Source organism: Globicephala melas, chromosome 7, assembly GCF_963455315.2.
Source record: "Globicephala melas chromosome 7, mGloMel1.2, whole genome shotgun sequence".
Lineage (NCBI taxonomy): Eukaryota > Metazoa > Chordata > Mammalia > Artiodactyla > Delphinidae > Globicephala > Globicephala melas.
The window spans coordinates 4,244,771-4,263,919 of NC_083320.1; the positions used below are offsets into that span (position 1 = coordinate 4,244,771).

Here is a 19,149-nt window from a genome sequence, read left to right on the forward strand (position 1 = left end):
ATTGAATTAGAATGGACTGAAGAGAATACCGGGAATGAGTGAAGATGTTGAAGATCGTCTCAAAATGTTCGTGTTTGTTGCATTCACGTATAAGAGCATGGGTTAAAGCACTAGATTGTTTAGGTCAGGAGTACTTTACCCACCCCCAGTGTGAAAATATCAAGAACAACTCAGGACAAACATGAAATAAATAGTCATTAAGTCATAATAATAAATTTAATTAATGAGGTAATATTCAATTTATTAATTTAATTCCAAGAATATTAAGTAACACTCCTAAATTTAAGGAATAAGCAGTTTATGAAATTTAAATGGTGGGCTCCTTCAGTTTTTTCCCTGCTTTTCATCCTGCCTCAGAACCTCTGCACTGGCTGGTTCATCTTCTTGAAGGCCATGACCATTGAGAAGGATGATGACTGAGTGACATCACCCAGGCAGCCTTCCTGATAGGAGATGATGAACTACGTGTCTGCCAGCCCTGGAGGGTGTTGATGGAGCCGTACAATGACACTGAGCTCCAGGTGCTTAGGGGGTGCTTCACGCTGCCTCAGCACGGGCTCCAGGAACAGTGCCCTTGCCAGGGAGACACACATGGACCAGCCTCTGGGGATACCTGTGTGGCCCAGTTCTGCATTTCAGGGTGAAAGCTTGACCAACCAGCATCCTCTGTGGCTGGGCCTCTGTGGCTATCACCCACAGCTCCTCTGTGTTTTGTTGGGCCAGCACGCAGATAGTCATACAACATGACCACCCCTGACTGTGGCTCAGGGATGGAGACCTTGGTGGCTGCACCAACCGGTCCTTCCTTAAGAGATTCTGAAACTGGGACAGAGAGAGACTACTTTCTGTCTCCAGTTCTGAACTGTAGTCTCCCAAACTTGTAAGTAGTTAGAGCCTTTGTTCACCAGATGCTCCAAAGAAAGAAGCTTCAGAGAGAAAGAGCGAGAGAATAGAGAGAGAGGAGAACAAAGCAGGATCCAAGAGGAGTAGAAGGAAATGGCAAGTTCCTGAAGGCATCGTCTCCCCTGGACACATCCCTGATGCTGGCAGACACCCAGCTTTGTTCCTGCCCTTGTCCCAAGAGGCCCCAGATCCTTCCATCAATGTCCCCTTTGGCTAAACTAGCCAGAAGACTGTTTCTTTAGGTCCCCATAACATAGAGAAACACGTAGAGAAGAGAGAGATTCTCTGTTCCAACAAATTTACTTTGATGCCACCCCATGGAGAATGGAAACCCCAAGACATCTGTGATGGGCATAAAATATATCACGGATGGGGGCTTCCCTGGTGGCGCAGTGGTTGGGAGTCCGCCTGCCGATGCAGGGAACGCGGGTTCGTGCCCCGGTCCGGGAAGATCCCACATGCCGCGGAGCGGCTGGGCCCGTGAGCCATGGCCACTGAGCCTGCGCGTCCGGAGCCTGTGCTCCGCAACGGGAGAGGCCACAACAGTGAGAGGCCAGCACACCGCAAATATATATATATATATATCATGGATGGGATATATATATATATATCTATCTCATGGATGGGATGCAGCAGCAAGCCTGAAGCAAGGGATACCTACGTTCCCCTCTCTTGCATTCTCAAGTGCTCTGTTTCCTCACCTTCAAAATCCTAACTGTAACTTTATTGGTCCTACATGGACCAGACAGAGCCACGTCAGTAAAGTTTCGTCTTAAAATTTAGACAAGCACAACACTTGAACATGCTTATTAATAAACAAAAATCACAACATTAGATAAAAGTGTCATCATTCTCCACTGACTGTCCACACTCACCCACTGGACCCTAGAAGCTCAGTCTTAGTTCACCCCAAACACTCCGTTAGCCTAGGAAAGTTTTGGTTCTCAAAAAGTGCTGCCACTTCCTGGAAGTCCTGGGTGCGCTATTCCACCAGGTCCTAAAGAGACAGTCCTGTATGCCAAAATGCTTTTTCAAGGGAAGGCCTATTCAGAATTCTCTGGATTGGGGAGATGTGGGGAGTCACACCAGAATGGGAAAAGGCAGAGCTGATCCCAAGGACCAGAACTTAGCTTCCCCCCAGTCAACTGGTCTACCAGAAGGCAGCCATGAGTGTTCTCATAGAGTATCTAGGACAGTGTTTCTAGATACTAGGGCCAAAGGCCCACCCATATTCTTGAATAACACTTCTACAATCTTGATTATTGACCTTGGAATGGTAAACATTCATTTGACCTCCACTAATTTGAAATATCTGTACACAAATGAAGAGCAGAAGTTCATATTAGTGTATAAAAACAAGTTTCCTAATAAAGCAAATTAATTTTGTAAATGATTTTTGTAACGGGGTAATTTAGGTCAGAATAAAACCAAATTATTTTTTTTAATTGTGACTGTTCACGTACACATGGTCAATGGTGCTAATGATAAATTATTAGGTTTAATTCAAAGATCTCTATAGCTCAATTCTATGCTATCCTAATTTCCATTATTATTTTAGGTAAGCTCAGATAATATTATATTTCTTTAAAGAAAATTTGTTAAGCTGTCATTGGTTAATTGAGGCCTAATCGATACGAATTACTGGAATTTTACAGTAATGATCAAAATGGGCTATGGTTACACTTTCTCCTTTTGACTTCATTTATGTCTCCTTAGCGGGAAGGAACTGTCTTCACACCACTGGCTTCATCACCTCTTAAGTGAGGATGGGAAGTAAAGCGAGTCTCTGATGCCCTTGTCCTAACTGTATATTTTAAATGGATTTGAGTCCTGGAATCATGACCAAAATGCTCTTCTGCTTTCTGTTCTCTAGCAACAGTTAGATATCCCCATACCGAAGTATTTTCTGAAGGAGAGGTTGGAAGTAATAAAAGGAAGAGAGAAAATCCTTGCTCAACTATTAGCCGACAGTGGATTAGGCATAACTGAAGAGGTTTGTATATCATTTTAACACACATTATTCCATAATCTGTAAAACCTCCTTTTCTGCTGTTCCTAATTGTGCGACAAACAAGAAGACCGTTTTCGATGCGAGGAGCGTGGCACCCTTCCTCCCGTGTTATTCAGTCACTAAGAAGTTGCATAACCTCTAGGTGTGTTTTTGACCAGTCATAACCATTCTTTTTTTAAGATCAAAACATAGTACTTCGTTGGTTAAATCAGCATCTCTAAGACTGAGTAGATTATTGACTCAGTTTACTGGTTCATCTCAAAGTCACCCAGCCTACAGTCAGAAGCAGAATGTCGTTCATATAAAATAATTGAGTGCTGAGATAGCTAGGAGCTAAAAAATTATGACACTCTCTGAAAATGCCGATTGACCTCTTGTAACTTCAAGCTGAGTGGCACTTAGATCACCTCGAATGGACTGTCTCTGGGGAAAGCGGGGGAAACCCTTAGACACTCCCCTGGAAAGTCAAGGGCAGAACCCAGTGGGTGCCCTGGCCCCATTCCTCCTATATCCCCAGTATGTGCGCGGCTGCCCCCTTCCCGGTTTCCGCAGCTGTCTTCGCTCCGACCCTTACTGCCTTCTCGTGGATTCTGTGGTCATCTCCGTTCAGCCTTCTGGTGGGCAGCCCTTTCCACAGGGCACTGCCAGATGAACCTGATCAACCCCTCACTGCCGGCAAAGCAGTGCCTCCCGCCTCTGGCTGGTCTTCACGGCCCAGGCATTAAGGCGGCAGGTGAGCATCACACAGGGACAGTTCAGAGTGGCCGGGGCACTGTTAGTAGCTATGCTGAGACTGCGTGCAGCCTGGGTGCACAGGGCAAACCGACACCTGTGGTCTTGGGGCAGGTAGGCCCCGTGGGGTACTGCCAGCCTGGGCCATGGTGTGAAGGAAGATTCCAGGTGCACCCAGGATGGCAGGGGGGAGGGAGAAGTGTGTGCCCTGTCTGCCTGCCGAGGGACACACCTGAAGTGCATGCACCGGATCAGCAGACACACCACGCCCCGAGCTGTCTGTCCTTTTGCACAGGCAGCGTCTCGCTGCAGCGAGGGTTTGGTCTCCTCGCTGTATCCCTGTCAATGTGATGCTAATTCTGCAGAGCCCAAGGTGGCACAGCATCCCTGGAGAAACCTTTCTTGACCCACCTCGCTCACGACCTCCCCTCCTTCCTGTGCCCCTTCTCCAAACGACCGGCCCCCCTTCTACATTCTACGTTCCTTGAAGTGGATTCCTGGGTATCTGGCCTGGGGGTTGTCCAGCCGTTCCTTCACCACAGGCTCCTGGGTCTGTGCCGTCTGTCACCGCATCATCACCAGAACGGAGCCCTCCCTCCCCAGGAATCCACCCCAAAGAGGCCCTGGCCCAAAGCGTTGACAAGCAGTGCAGAATCCGCGGAAGATCTTCTAGGGAAGACAGAGAAGGGAGGTTCCACGGCACACGCTGCAGTCAAACCCAAAGTCTCCTCTCTGCCGTTTCTCCTCCCCACTGTCCCTTTCGGTTTGTGCGGGGTCAGCAGCAGGAAGGTTTCTCTCCTCCCTCACTCCGCATCCAGCCCTGGTGGCTCCTTTCTCCTTGTTAGGTCGAGCCGTTCATCTCTGCTCCAGGCCCTGCTTCAGGGGTGCCTAATGCCCCGCAGAACACGGGGCTTCTGAGCAACACCCAGGCATCTGTGTGACCTTCCCATGCCCTTCAGTGTCTCACTGGACCCCCGCTCTCACCTTAAGCTGCTTATTTCTTGCAGGTATATGCAATGTATACCCCAAGAAGAATTTTGATAAGGGAAAATTACTGCCCACTGCTATAGTGGTCATGCAGAATATTTCACTGATGTTCAAAAAATCCTTGTCGGACTGAGTAGATGACACAAAATCCCTCACTAGTATCCCGTAGAAGCTGAAATTATTTTTAGAATGGCAGTATGGAACCTAAAGGAAATAGACAATAATAACTAACGTTTGCCGGGCACCTGCTCTGGGCTTAAGGGTTTTTACATACATCAGCTGCTTTAATGGCAGCATAATATTCATTTTACCCTCACGTGCAAAATGCATTATCGAAAAGGAGTGCTCACTGCAAATTCGAAGCAGCGAGATCCCTCTGAAAACCAAACCCTGAGCAATTGTTGTCTGAAAGAGCTTCCTCCCGTAAGGCTCTAGGTGTCCCCATGCTGGGGGCAGTGGGTGCTTTCGTGGAAAGAGCGTGGCCGTCTCGGTTCCAGTGGGCCCCACCCCTGACTAACCGTGGGAACTTGCATAAATTATTTTACTGTTTCCACCCTCGGTCTTCTTAAGTGGTCACAGTAATACCTGTCTTGGCCTTTGCTCTGTGAACTGGGTGAGAACGCGTGTGAAAAGCATCTGGCGTCTGTAGGTCCTCAGTAAATGTCCCGTTTCTCCCCTACTTGCCCCTTTCTCTGCACCGTCCCCTGTTGCACAGAGAAATGACCGGACCGTCCCGGGAAGCTTTGGTCCAGGGGATGAATTGGAGCACCTCTACCTGGTCCCACAGTGTCTTGCCCTGGACCCTGATGGGGTGGCCATTGCTGTCCTCTGAGGCCTGGAAAAAGACTCAGCCCATGATTGAGTGTTTTTCGAATTCGAAAGGCCTCTCCCTTCTGCCTCTATCCACGCAGGAGGCTTGGGTGAAGCTAGGCCAGGCCCACAGCTTATCCCTCCTTCCCGGGACAACGCCTGAGCTCATGCAGGACCCAGGATGCCCCCAGCAGCCTTGCTCTTGTCCCTCTCCTCAGAAGACAGCACCACGCCTCACCGGACCTTGCCAAAACACACCCCACTTGAGATCTCCAAAGACAATATCCTATTGCATGAGCCTGATTTTCTCAGTCTTGATAGTAACTATCACATTCAGATGTTTTAAAGTGCAAGTGTGCAGGTACTGGCACTCATTTCCCATATAAAGGTTTTTTTATTAATTAATTTTTATTGGAGTCTAGTTGCTTTACAATGTTGTGTTAGCCTCTACTGTACAGCAAAATGAATCAGCCATGCATGCACATCTATCCCCTCCCTTTTGGACTTCCCTCCCATTTATGTCACCACAGAGCATTAAGTAGAGTTCCTTGTGCTATACAGTATGTTCTCATTAGTTATCTATTTTATGTATAGTATCAATAGTGTATATATGTCAACCCCAATCTCCCAATTCCTCCCACCCCCCCCTTTTCCCCCTTGGTATGCATACATTTGTTCTGTGTCTGTGTCTCTATTTCTGCTCTGCCAATTAGGTCATCTATACCATTTTTCTAGATTCCACATATATGTGTTAATATATGATAAAGTTAAATAGATACCCCTAAAGTGATTTTAATATTAGTCATATTCACTACATCATCCTGTAATTGATATTAAAGTCAGCATTTGACTTCATCTATATTTCACATTTCAAATTCTCATAGTAGATATGTTTTGAATTTGTACATTTCTACTATTAAGTTAATGAACAGTGACAGCAATTTCAAGTTTATTTCAATCCATTTTATTGGCATTCCTCGTATAATTTGCTACCAACCTAAAACCTTGTGGAGCTAATTAGTATTTTGTTCAAAACGGTAGAGGAGAGCTTAAGGGTCCTTAAGTATGGGCCCATGGCGTGAATGAGGCATAGTATCAAAATACATGTGTTCACGGGAAAAAATGATTCATATCGAATGGCTATCATGCTCTCTATCAGCAGTTTGGAGACTCTCAGCAGGGTGGTGTTAGAAGTTAGCATGTGATGTTTCTGGAATCAGCTGACGTCATGAACATGTTTAAACATTGATTTATCTTAAATGTTTTTGCAGAAATACCCTGTAAAGCCTATCCCCCTAGAAGAGGCTGTTAAATTAATCCAGGTCGCCGAGAGGGCGCGGCAAGGGCGCCTAAGAGCCATGTTCATGAAGCAGATCTATCTTCAAGAATTCAGAGCAATGCAAGCCAGGCTACTGGGCGAGAGAGTGGCCGACGTGGGGACTGCCGCACTGTGTATCCAGAAGGTGTGAACGGGGCGCTTTTGGACTCGGGGGCAAGGTGTCTTGACACAGCTGGAGATGCAGACCAGGGACGGGGGTGAGCTCTGAAACTCCAAATCCCCACATCCTACCTTTGGTAGGACTGGCCTAAATTCCAGAAGGACTGATTTTCTTACCCTGGGGAAACTGTTAAGCAAGCTTCGTTATGTTTTTTTAAATTTTGTTATAAATAGGTGTGAAACTCAGGCATTTTGTTGAAATATTTTTAAAGATCACCGATAACTGTTGGAAAGAATGTTGCTATATAAGTCCTCACTGAATTTTTAAAAAGACATTTACACGCAGACGTGGTAGTTATAGAAGGGGAGCGGGTTAACACCTGGGAGCTTGCAGAAGCGTGTGGCGTTTGCAGAAGCTCCAGTGACCACCACTAATAACCAGAACACAGGTGGTCCTTTCAGAAGGGGCCCTTGAAGTTTCCTTCCCTTTGTCAGATGACCACCCTCGAGTTATACCCCATCTTTTTTCAAATTGTGACTGAGGTTGCTCATGGGAAAATGCAGAAGATGGCAACGTGACACAAGTTAGAATTAGGTTGGGGAGAAAGTAAGTACAAGGACATAAAACAGAGCCAGAAGATCAGGAATCTTGTCCCTAATTGTGTTTGAATGGGAGTGGCGGGGGTGCTGGGGAGAGACAGATAGACTATTTTCTTTCAAGGTTCTGTGGGGATATAAGGTTTTTCAATATTTATTTTATTGAAGTATAGTTGATTTGCAATGTTGTGTTAATTTCTGCTATACAGAAAAGTGACTCAGTTATACATATATATATTCTTTTTCATATTCTTTTCCATTATGGCTTATCTCAGGATATTGCATATAGTTTCCCGTGCTCTACAGGAGGACCTTGCTGTTTATCCATTCTATACATAATAGTTTGCATCTGCTCATCCCCAAACCATCCCCACCCCCACCCCAAGCCTTGGCAACCAGAAGTCTGTTCTCTATGGGATATAAAGTTTTAAATGAGCATCTGAGTCCAAAGCTTGACTTGTACGATTCTTGGGTGTTACTGTGTTATATGCCTCCATGTTACAGTGGACATTTTTCTGTTAAAACTCTGAAGTACCACCCTTAGATTTAGCCCCTCACTTCTGCAATCTAGAAGTTTCTCTTGAAGAAATACAGGTAGAGGAACCTCACTAACAAAAGCTATAGGCTATTTGCTCCCCAGCTTTACTGAGATATATTTGACATATAACGTTGTGTAACTTTAAGAGTAGGACATCGTGATTTGGTATCTGTGTGTATTTCAAAATGACTGCCACAGTAAGGTTACTTAACACGTCCATCACCTCACATAATTGCCATTTTTTCTTGTAGTGACAGCACTTGAGGGCAACTCCCTTAGCGATTTGCAAGTATAAAATACAGTATTGTTAACTATAGTCACCATGCTGTACATCTTAGCCCCAGAATTTGTTCATTTTATAACTGGACGTTTGTGTCCTTTGACCACTTTCACCCATTTCCCTCCTCCACCCAGCCCCTGGCAGCCACCGAAGCTACTCTCTATTTCTATACATTTGCTATGTTTAGATTCCATATGTTAGTGAGGCATAAAGTATTTGTCTTTCTCTCTGTGACTTATTTCTCTTGCCCACAAAATGCACACACGTTGTCACAGATGGCAGGATTTCCTTCTTCTCGTAGCTGAATAATACTTCACTGTGTGTGTACATCACATTTTCTTGATACATTCATCCATCAACAGACACTTAGGGTGTTTCCATATCTTGGCTGTTGTGAATAATACTGCAGTGAACATGAGGGTACATGTATCTTTTCAAATTAGTGTTTTCCTTTTCTTCAGATAAACACGCAGGAGTGGAATTTATGGATCATATGGTAGTTCTATTTTTAATTTTTTGAGGAACCTGAATACTGTTTTCCATAGTGGATACACCCAGTTACATTCCCACCAACAGTACGGGAAGGTTCCCTTTTTTCTCCACGTCCTCGCTGACACTTGTTATCTCTTGTCTTTTAGATAACAGCCATCCTAACAGGTGTGAGGCTGTTGCTGGGTCAGCAGTGGACCCTCCAGTTGCTCCCAGGGACAAGGGTGGGTCCTGTCTTGTCCCTGGGTGGACAGAACTGCCTCTAGTACCCCTTGTTCAATAGGGAGGCCCTGGACAAGAGTCCTCATCAGGGTCCACCGTTGGGTCCTGGGAGAGTAGACAATGGTTTAGGCCACTTCTGTGATTCATACTTTCTTTAAAATTTTTGTTTGTGATCACAAAAGAAAAAAATACTCCATCAACACACACAGGTGCACAACCTTGACCGCATAATCATTACATCATTTGGGATGTGCAGGTTACATGGGAGAAGCAGTATGACCATGTTTTCTTTATTTTTTATGTATTAAACAAGTAACCATTTATTTATTTTTAGGTTTGGCGAGGTTTCCATCAGTGCAAGAGAACTGAAAGGGAGAGAGAAGAGGAGATGATATTCCTGGGTATGGTAAGTTTTCTTATAGACAAATAAGCATCTGGTTTTCTTAAAGACAGTAGAATCTGTAAGACTTGTGTCTTCCTTAGAGAGTTTTTGAGAGAAGAAAGGAAAGCAAAATACATGACTGGTGACTTAAGAGAATGGAATTGCCTGTATTATCTAGAAGCCTGCCCCAGGTGATCCAGAGACAGCAGGGTCTTGTCTGTTTACACGTCTGCCGGAATACACGGGCTGCTCCAAAGGTGGGACAAGCTGTGAGCCGCCCACCGGTATCAGCCGTGCCCTACACTTTGTTAATATATGTTCGTATTCATGGTCCTGAGAACGGGTTTGCCCTGATACAGCCGCCTTCTTTGGGGTGATCTCCATGGTGATTACTGAATCAGAGTTGAAAGGGTATAGTACTTAGTTACGGCCGCAAACTTAGCAGCTGCAACAACACACGTCTGTTACCTCGGTGTCTGTGGGTCCGGAGTCTGGGCTTGACTGAGTCTTCTGCCCAGAGGCTCACGGGCTGCAGTCAAGGTGTCGGCTGGGGATGGGGTCTCCTCCTGAGGCTCAGCTGGGGAAGGATCTGCTTCCACGGTTGTGTGGTTGTGGGCCGGATTCAGTTCCTGATGGGCTGCCAGCTTGAACGCCTCCGTGTTTTTGCCAGTTGTTAGCTGGAGGTAGCCCCCAGCCCCTTGCCAAGTGGGCTTTCCATGCGGCAACTTGCTTCATCAGAGCCGGGGGGCAGGGAGCTGCTTACAATCCCACGCAAATGATACGCATCACCTTTGTCCTGTTCTGATGGTTATCAGCAAGTCATAGGGTCCACCCCGTGGTTTTTAAGACAAAAGTGATGAAAGTTATAGAGCAATACCCTGAATGTGGGACCAAATGCTGTTTTTTCTATTTACAATAATATCACTGATAAGATCTTCTAATTTACTTTAAATCCTAAGACCTCAGAAAAGAAAATTTAAATAGTCACGTTTCCGGTTGATCCCAGAACTCACTCTTTGCTCTTGCATCACTTTTTTTTTTTTTTTTTTTGCGGTACGCGGGCCTCTCACTGCTGTGGCCTCTCCCGTTGCGGAGCACAGGCTCCGGACGCGCAGGCTCAGCGGCCATGGCTCACGGGCCCAGCCGCTCCGCGGCATGTGGGATCTTCCCGGACCGGGGCACGAACCCGCGTCCCCTGCACCGGCAGGCAGACTCTCAACCACTGTGCCGCCAGGGAAGCCCTCTTGCATCACTTTTATAATGGCCTGTTCTAAGCGACAGACGGCGTGGTTTTAGAATAGCACATATTCTCCTTCGGCCCCGCATCCTGACTGCTCCACGTGCACTTCAGCCTCTGTGCTTCACCTCTGTTGTCAGCACAGCATGGAAAACAAGAATTATTTTGTTTGAGGAAGGGATTCACCTCCGTGGTGCAGACACCCGGAAGAGCATCTTTCCCTGGTGAAGGGGCATACGCTCACCGCACCTGTGTGCGGAACCACAGTTGTGACGTCCAGGCTTTATTATCTTAAAAAACATGGTGACTCATATCAGAGTGGCATATATGATTCAAGAAATACCCTGATTTCACCACCTGCATTCTTGATTTCTTTTTGATCTTTGAGTTTCAAAAATACGTCAACATTAATTTTTGGAATTGAAACCCCCTAGGATCCCAGCCCTTCTTTTATTTCTTGGTTGTTGAGGTGCCATGATGAATCAGATGGGTGAGTCCTTGTCAGTTTTTAAGGATCTTTATGATTTCAGAACGGTGCTGGGTGCAATATTATTCAGCCATAAAAAGAGGGAAATCTTGACACATGCTACAGCATGGATGCGCTTTGAGGACATTATGCTAAGTGAGACAAGCCAGTCACAAAAAGACACATGCTGTATGAGTCCATCTTTATGAGGCATCTAAAGTTGTCAGACTCATAGAGACAGGAAGTAGAAGGTTGCCAGGAGCTCAGGGAGGGGCAATGAAGAGCAGTTCAATGGGTATAAAGTTTCAGTTTGGAAAAAAAAAAGTTCTCCAGATCTGTTGTACAACAATGTGAATATACTCAACACTACTGAATGGTATACTTACAAATGGCTAAGATGATAAATTTTATGTTATGTGGTTTTCACCACAATTTAAAAATTGTTTTTAGTTCACTGAACATGGAAATGTATATTGAGATGGTTCTATAGGAATCATCACTATTCACTAATGGCCAAAACATACAGGTTAAAAATTAAATGAGATACTGTATTTCATTCAATCTAAGATGTTGTTCATTATAAGATACATCATGATTGAAAATGAAAGAAAATGTTTGAGCAAATAAACCAAAACATATCCCTGATCATAATATACAGCCATCCCTGTATATTTAACATTTCAGGTATGTTAAACCATGAAAAATATGTATGTTAGAACTGATGATAGAAGGCAATTTGTATCTGTCTAATTGGGGGGGGGAAGTTTTTTCAAGTTATATTGGAAAAATCAATATCGTTAAAATAACCACACTACCCAAGGCAATCTATAGATTCAGTGCAATACCTATCAAATTACCAATGGCATTTTTGACAGAACTAGAACAAAATTTTTTTGAATTTATATGGAAACACAAAAGACCTCGAAGAGCCAAAGCAATCTTGAGAAAGAAAAACAGAGCTGGGGGAATCAGACACCCTGACTTCAGACTGTACTACAAAGCTACAGTAATCAAAACAATATGGTCCTCACACAAAAACAGACACATAGATCAATGGAACAGTATAGAAAGCCAAGAAATAAACCCATGCACCTTGGTTCAATTAATCTATGACAAAGGAGGCAAGAATATACAATGGAGAAAAGACAGTCTCTTCAATAAGTGGTTCTGGGAAAACTGGACAGCTACATGAAAAAGCATGAAATTAGAACACTCCCTAACACCATACACAAACATAAACTCAAAATGGATTAAAGACCTAAATGTAAGATCAAGTTATAATTATTGACAGGAGTGTGATGAGATGCTTATTCTCATACACGGTGAGTTAAATTGATTCAGCTTTTCTGAAAGAGGCAACACGATCATTAAAAGATATCCTTCCACCTGAGTTCTAGTTCTAGCTTGAGGAAATCATCAGAAATAAAGGTTTATGTGCATAGACATTTCCTACAGTGTTGTTTTAAATAATGAAAAATTGGAAATACACAATTCTAGCGTTCTAGAGTAGGGATGGAGTTAAATGATTTATGGTGGACCTACCTTAAAGTAGTGATAGACCACCATTAAAAAAATATGTTTATGACTCATTTTTGATGTGAAAATGCTCAGAGTGAAAATACAGGATTTGGAATTGTACATATAATAGGATTTCAACTAAATAGATACACACATACATGCACATACAAAGGAAAGAAAGTTTATATCGTGTTCCTTTTTTCATGTCAGAACTCTGGAAGTTTTTTGTTTTAATTGTATTTTCCAAAATGTTTAAATTTTACTGCATTAACTGGAAAAAAAAAAGGCACACATTTAAAAATAAAAGCAAACAGCCATAGAATATTATCAGTTTTTGCTATTCAGATCTCCAAATTGTTTGGTGTATGTACATAGGTGGACAGTTTATGATACAAAATTGTTTCTCTGTTCTACCCGTTAGAGACACAGAAATATGAGATGTAATGATAAAAACAATGGTTATCTCCAATTTTCTACTTCAAAAATTAAACCTGCGGTCAGAAGATTCAATCTAAGATAATCTAAGTGTAACATGAAATTTTATGTAAGCAGCAGTTTGACTCAACCACTTCCATTTAATTTAATTCAGCCGACATTTACTGAATATGATGCGTAACAGGCCAGAAACTTAGGGAATGGCCAAATGCTATTTTTTTAACCTAAAGTTTTAATGGCTTACATTGATACCACATAAAGATAGAGTAACATGTTTTTTACTGTAATTTTCCTGTTTTATTTTGTCATTTGTATATGCTCAACTCAAATAAAGGAAGTCTGTTTTAATTTTTCAGCAGTACAGAGTTTGGATAGTAAATAGGACAGCTTGTCTGTTTTGTATTAAATGCGACTTTCTCCAGTTTGCTTTTTTCCAAGCATGTCTTCTCTTGGTATTACATGTTCTATGAAATTTTACACCATTGAGAAATATATGCATTCAGTTTTTAAAAGAATGGTATCTTCTGTTTGCTGGCTGATTACCATAAAAATCCATTACCCCAAATCCTGGGAATGTTTTCAATTAAATACATTTTCCACTATATCACTAATTAAGATAGTGTCTACTCATTTTAAAATTTCATTTTTCCATTATTTTACTTTGTTACATCATATCAGTGTATAAACCATTGACTTCTCTGATCAAAACAGTATTTGTATCTTTGTGGGAAGCTTGGCCTGTTTCCAGGGGTGAGTATTTAGTAACTGAAATGAGAATTAGAGCAAACGACATAATTATGTCCTCAGTTCCTGACTAAATGTTGCCTTTACCATTGTCATATAAATTATTTTTTGATGTTTGCCATTTTAAATATTTATATTCTAAAATCTACAAAGGAAAATAAATAGCACTCTAAAAATTCATGTGCAGTTATTTTAATTGGCAGAGCCAATGGAGTGGATGAAGGAGGACACTTAATGAATGTAATACATTTCATTCTGTGGGTCCCTTTGAAATAATGTGTCCTACAGCCAAGACCATGGTGTATTTTATGTTACCCTGAAGCTATCAATGTTTACATTATAATAAAGAACACTAGGGGACACTTATTAAACACGAAGAACTGTCACTTTGAAATGCATCAGCTAAATCCTCAAAACACCATAACACCCTGCTCACTTTCAAATTCTAACATGAAACAGGCTACATTATAGATTATTTTTCGGTCAATAAATTAGACTCATTTCTTATTAACAAATAACCCCAGGTAGGAGCTTGGGCACCCAATGGATGCTCCCGAAAGGCGGCTCTCTCCTGAGGCTCCCCTTGGTCCGGGGCCCTCAGGGGCTCCTCTTCGGGAACTGCTGTCAAAGCCAAAATGAGCGAAGAATCAAAATGAAACCGTCTTTATGATCACACTTTGATTTCAGCCCCAAACCATGGCGTCCGGCTTGGTCCTGTACATTATTCATTATATTTGGCACCAGATGACCTTTGGTTGTTTCTAGAAATAAATGTATTAAAAAACAGATTTGCCATGATTTATGGGGTTTTGTTTTGCTTTGCTTTGGTTTTATTTTACTTTTTAAATACAAAAAAAAGCTGTTTCCCTAAGTGTCTGGGGACGACAGCATCTTAGAAATGAGTGCGCGTCTCCCCTTGGCCTTTGAAGGGTTGGCCTGCCAGGTGGATGGAGTGGCAGTTGTCTGGGGCGGCCCCTCTACCACGTGGGTCGCGGGGGGACACTTTGAGCCACTCACTCACCCTCCCCCTGAGCCTCAGTTTCTCCTTCTGTAAGGGCAGGATAGTGTCACCTGTTTCACAGAGCTGTTAGAAGGGCTTCCGGACCCGGCCTAGAGCTTAGACGGGTTGCCTTCAAGGAATGGTGGCTGATTGTTCATCGTCTTGGAAAATTACATTACGTTATCCCGATAACTGAATGATTTTGTACAAAGGAAAACTATCACGATACATCACAACCTTTCTATGTAACAAAACAAAATATTTCAAAATAAGTTGTTGCCTAACACATGCAGGCCACTGATTTCAAAATATAAACTGACTTGGCCCTTGTTATTTGCTGCTCGTGTTACCGACCAGGATTCTCAGCCTCCTTAATTAATAGAAATTGATAAGAGGCCCAAAGAAATTCAGGCTAGGCGTTACTGGGGCCCCTGCTGCAGCTGGAGGGGGCAAACACAAGTAGCGGTGCCCTTGCTCACTCCCTGAGTGCAGGCGAGCTGGTTCCTTGTAGGAGGTGAGGGTAGGGGTGTGTCCAGGGGTTGGGCTGGAGGTCTAGCTTAGGTGCTCTGCCCACCCCTTTGGTGGTGGTGTGCTGGGGGCATGCGCAGTACCCTGCTTTTGCTCCCGGCTCCTCAGAAGTGGCAGTTGGGTATTTGGTCTTTATGTATCTGGTTGTTCATGATTTGCCCCAACTGTGCATGCACGCAGTTATTTTTAGTCCCTTATAGTCCCTTTCTTTGCTTTTTGTTGCTGGAGGAGACGTTTGTCCAGGTGCAAGCACTGCAGCAAAGGGTCCCAGGTCCCAGCCTGTCTCACTTAGATTTATGAACCTGAAATTAGTCTATTAAAAGTACAATCTGGAAAAGCAGTGCCATTGGAACAGCCCAGCAGGGTCCGAGCCTCACCCAGCTGCAGAGGGAGGATTCGGAGATCCCCAGGGCAGCGGGTACTGCCCACCACGTACACTGTGTGTGCTGCACAAGGAAAATGTTTGCAAACCAGGAAAAGCAGTGATCCTGATACAGGCATGCATGAAAGGCTCTTAGGTTGAGCAAGGGAATCAGAGCCCGAGGAGGACACCCTGAATGATTTCTGTGATTCAAAAGTCCACCTCAAGATGCTTTGGGAAAAAAAGAAAACTCACCATTTTCTTTTCTGTTAAATGAGATCTTACAGTCTAGTTAACTGGGAACCTTTAGTTTGATTGTAAGTATTTTTTATTGAAGTATAATTGTCATGCAGGATCATATTAGTTTCAGGTATATATCATAGTGATTTGACGTTTATGTACATTTTGAAATGGTCAGCCCACAAAGTTATTACAATATTATTGACTACATCCCCTAAGCTGTGCGTTTCACTCCTGTGACTTATTTATTTTATAACTGGAAGTTTGTTTCTCTTAATCCCTTTCACCTACTTCTCCTGGCCTCCACCCCCCCCTCCCCCGCCCAGTCCCCCTCTCCCCTTTGGCAACCACTTTGTTCTCTGTAGCAATGAGTCTGTTTCGGTTTTGGTTTGATGTCCATGTGTATTGATTTTTAGATTCCACATATAAGTGAAATCATATGGTATTTGTGTTTCTCTGTCTGACTTATTTCACTTAGCATAACACCCTCCAGGCCCATCCATGTTGCCACAAATGGCAAGATTTCATTCTTTTTTATGGCTGAGTAATATTCCTGTGTGTGTGTGTGTGTGTGTTGTGTATTATATATATATTCATTTATTCATCTTCTTTATTCATTCATCTATGGATGGACACTTAGGTTGCTTCCATATGTCAGCTATCATAAATAATGCTTCAGTGAACATGTATCTTTTCAAGTGAGTGTTTTTGTTTTCTTCAGATAAATACCCAGAAGTGGGATTGCTGGATTGTATGGTAGTTCTATTTTTAATTTTTTGAGGAATCTACACACTGTTTTCCATAGTGGCTGCACCAGTTTACATTCCAGCAGTGTAAAAGTGTTCCCTTTTCTCCATATCCTCACCAACACCTGTTATTTTTTTTTTTGGCTTTTTGATAATCGCCAGTCTGACAGGTGTGAGGTGGTGTCTCATTGTGGTTTTGATTTTCATTTCCCTGACGATTAGTGATGTTGAGCATCTTTTCATGTGTCTCTGTTGGCCGTCTGTATGTCTTCTTTGGAAAAAGGCCTGTTTATGTCATCTGCTCATTTTTTAATTGGGCTGTTTGTTTTTTGACATTAAATTGTGTAAGTTCTTTATATATTTTGAATATTAACCCTTTATCAGATACATAAGTTGCAAGTATTTTCTCCCATTCAGTAGGTGGCCTTTTAGTTCTGTTGATAGTTTCCTTTGCTGTGCAAAAGCATGGAGTCCCATTTGTTTATTTTTGCTTTTGTTGCCCTTGCCTGCAGAGAGAAGTCCAAAATAATATTCAGATTGATGTCAAAGAGTTTACTGCCTTATGTTTTCTTCTAGGAGTTTTATGGTTTCAGGCCTTACATTAAAGTCTTTAATACATTTTTAATTTATTCTTTTTTTTAAAACTGTTTATTTTTTTTTTAATTTTTTTATCTTTTTGGCTGTGTTGGTTCTTCGTTGCTGTGCACAGGCTTTCTCTAGTTGCGGCAAGCAGGGGCTGCTCTTCATTGCAGTGCGCGGGCTTCTCACTGCGGTGGCTTCTCTTGTTGTGGAGCATGGGCTCTAGGTGTGCCCGCTTCAGTAGTTGTGGCACACAGGTTTAGTTGCTCTGTAGCATGTGGGATCTTCCTGGACCGAACCCATGTCCCCTGCATTGGCAGGCAGATTCTTAACCACTGCACCACCAGGGAAGTCCCTAATTTATTCTTGTATATGGTGTGAGATAGGGGTCCAGTTTCACTTTTTTGCATGTAGCTGTCCAGTTTTCCCACCACCATTTGTTGAAGAGACTGTCTTTTCTCCATTGTATGTTTGTGCCTCCTTTGTCGTAGATTAACTGACCATGTGTGCATGGGTTTATTTCTGGGAAGTATTTATTGTTATTCTTATTCTGCTTTATTCTTGCCCTGGGTCCCCAGGTCATCAGAAACTCAATGAGCAAAACAATTCTCTTCCTTTAGTCACCTGATCCCAGGATTCTTTTATCCCTACTCTAGGGCAGGACATTTGCCCTTATTCATCTCAGATTAGGGCCCATTACAAAGTCCTTTACTGCAGCATAGTAGAATGGTTAAGGCCAGGAACTCTGGAGCCAGCCTGCCTGGGTTCAGACTCTGATTCCACCATTTACTTGCAGGGTGAACCTGGGTGGTGTCTTGGCTTCCTGGTGCCTCGATTTCCACACATGCAAAATGGAGATAGTGCTAGCACCCAGGCAAAGATGTGTGTTAAGTATTAAAGAAATTGGTATCTGTAAAGCATTTAAAATAGTGTCTGACACACTGCACCCTGTGAGCACTAGGTAAGTGTTCACTGTTATTTTTTGAAATGGCTTATAATCGTGGGTTTAAATGCTCACATCACTCATGATTTAAAAATGCTTATTAAATTGTCATTTTTAATCTATTTAAGTTGGCCAAGATCAAAATGGTTAAGGTCACAATGTTGGCAAGGTGTGGGAAAAAGGGCTCTGTCGTACACTGTTGGGGGGAAGAGTGAAGCAATCCTGCAACCTCTTTGCAAGGCAGCTTAGCAATATCCATTAAAATTACAAATGTATATTTTTGAGAAGTATGATCTGTAGTACCCATAAAAAACCATTTTCAGACAAACTATTTTAAGCCAGAAGAAAACTATCAGTGAAAAGATACAAGAAAGCATATACAGGGTAAGAGCAGAGATTCTGGAGGTACATGCTTCGGGTCAAAGCTCCAGTCTGCCACTTCCTGGCTGTGTGACCCTGGACAAGTTCTTTGACCTCTCTGTGCCTCAGTTTCTGCATATATAAAATGAAGATAGTAATGGTACTCATACATAAGGCTACTTATTATGAGGAACAAATTAGTTAATATTTGTAAACCAGTTAAAATAGTGTCTCGCAAACTTTAAGTGCCATGGAAGTGTTTATTTTAAAACATTTTTAAAGAATGTAGGACGCAAAAGTAGCAAATTTAGCTCCCACCACTAATCAATTACAGGCTCAACTATACAGTTCTATTCCAGCTCTTAATTAAGCAAATCTTAAAACTACTACAAGTTTCCAGAAAGTAGACTTAACGGACTAGAAATTGTTCTATTTTTAATTGTTTTGCACCCACTTGAAGTTGTGGCATCCTAAAATAAAGATTTACCGTAACTGTAGTATGAGCAGAGGGCAAAAGAAAACCATCAGTGGGCTTCCCTCTTGGTGCAGTGGTTAAGAATCCTCCTGCCAATGCAGGGGACACGGGTTTGATCCCTGGTCCGG

The 19,149-nt window shown here is 42.8% G+C and overlaps 1 protein-coding gene across 3 annotated transcripts in view; it reads left to right on the plus strand.

Moving 5' to 3' along the window:
* IQCA1 (IQ motif containing with AAA domain 1) overlaps positions 1–19,149 on the plus strand; it is a 197,176-nt gene that overhangs the window by 10,344 nt on the left and 167,683 nt on the right. For all 3 annotated transcript variants that reach the window (XM_060301667.1, XM_030864755.2, XM_060301668.1), the window contains exons 3-5: positions 2,777–2,896; positions 6,715–6,906; positions 9,342–9,413. In XM_060301667.1, coding sequence (XP_060157650.1) covers positions 2,777–2,896; positions 6,715–6,906; positions 9,342–9,413 — 384 coding nt within the window. The remainder of the gene's footprint in view (positions 1–2,776; positions 2,897–6,714; positions 6,907–9,341; positions 9,414–19,149) is intronic.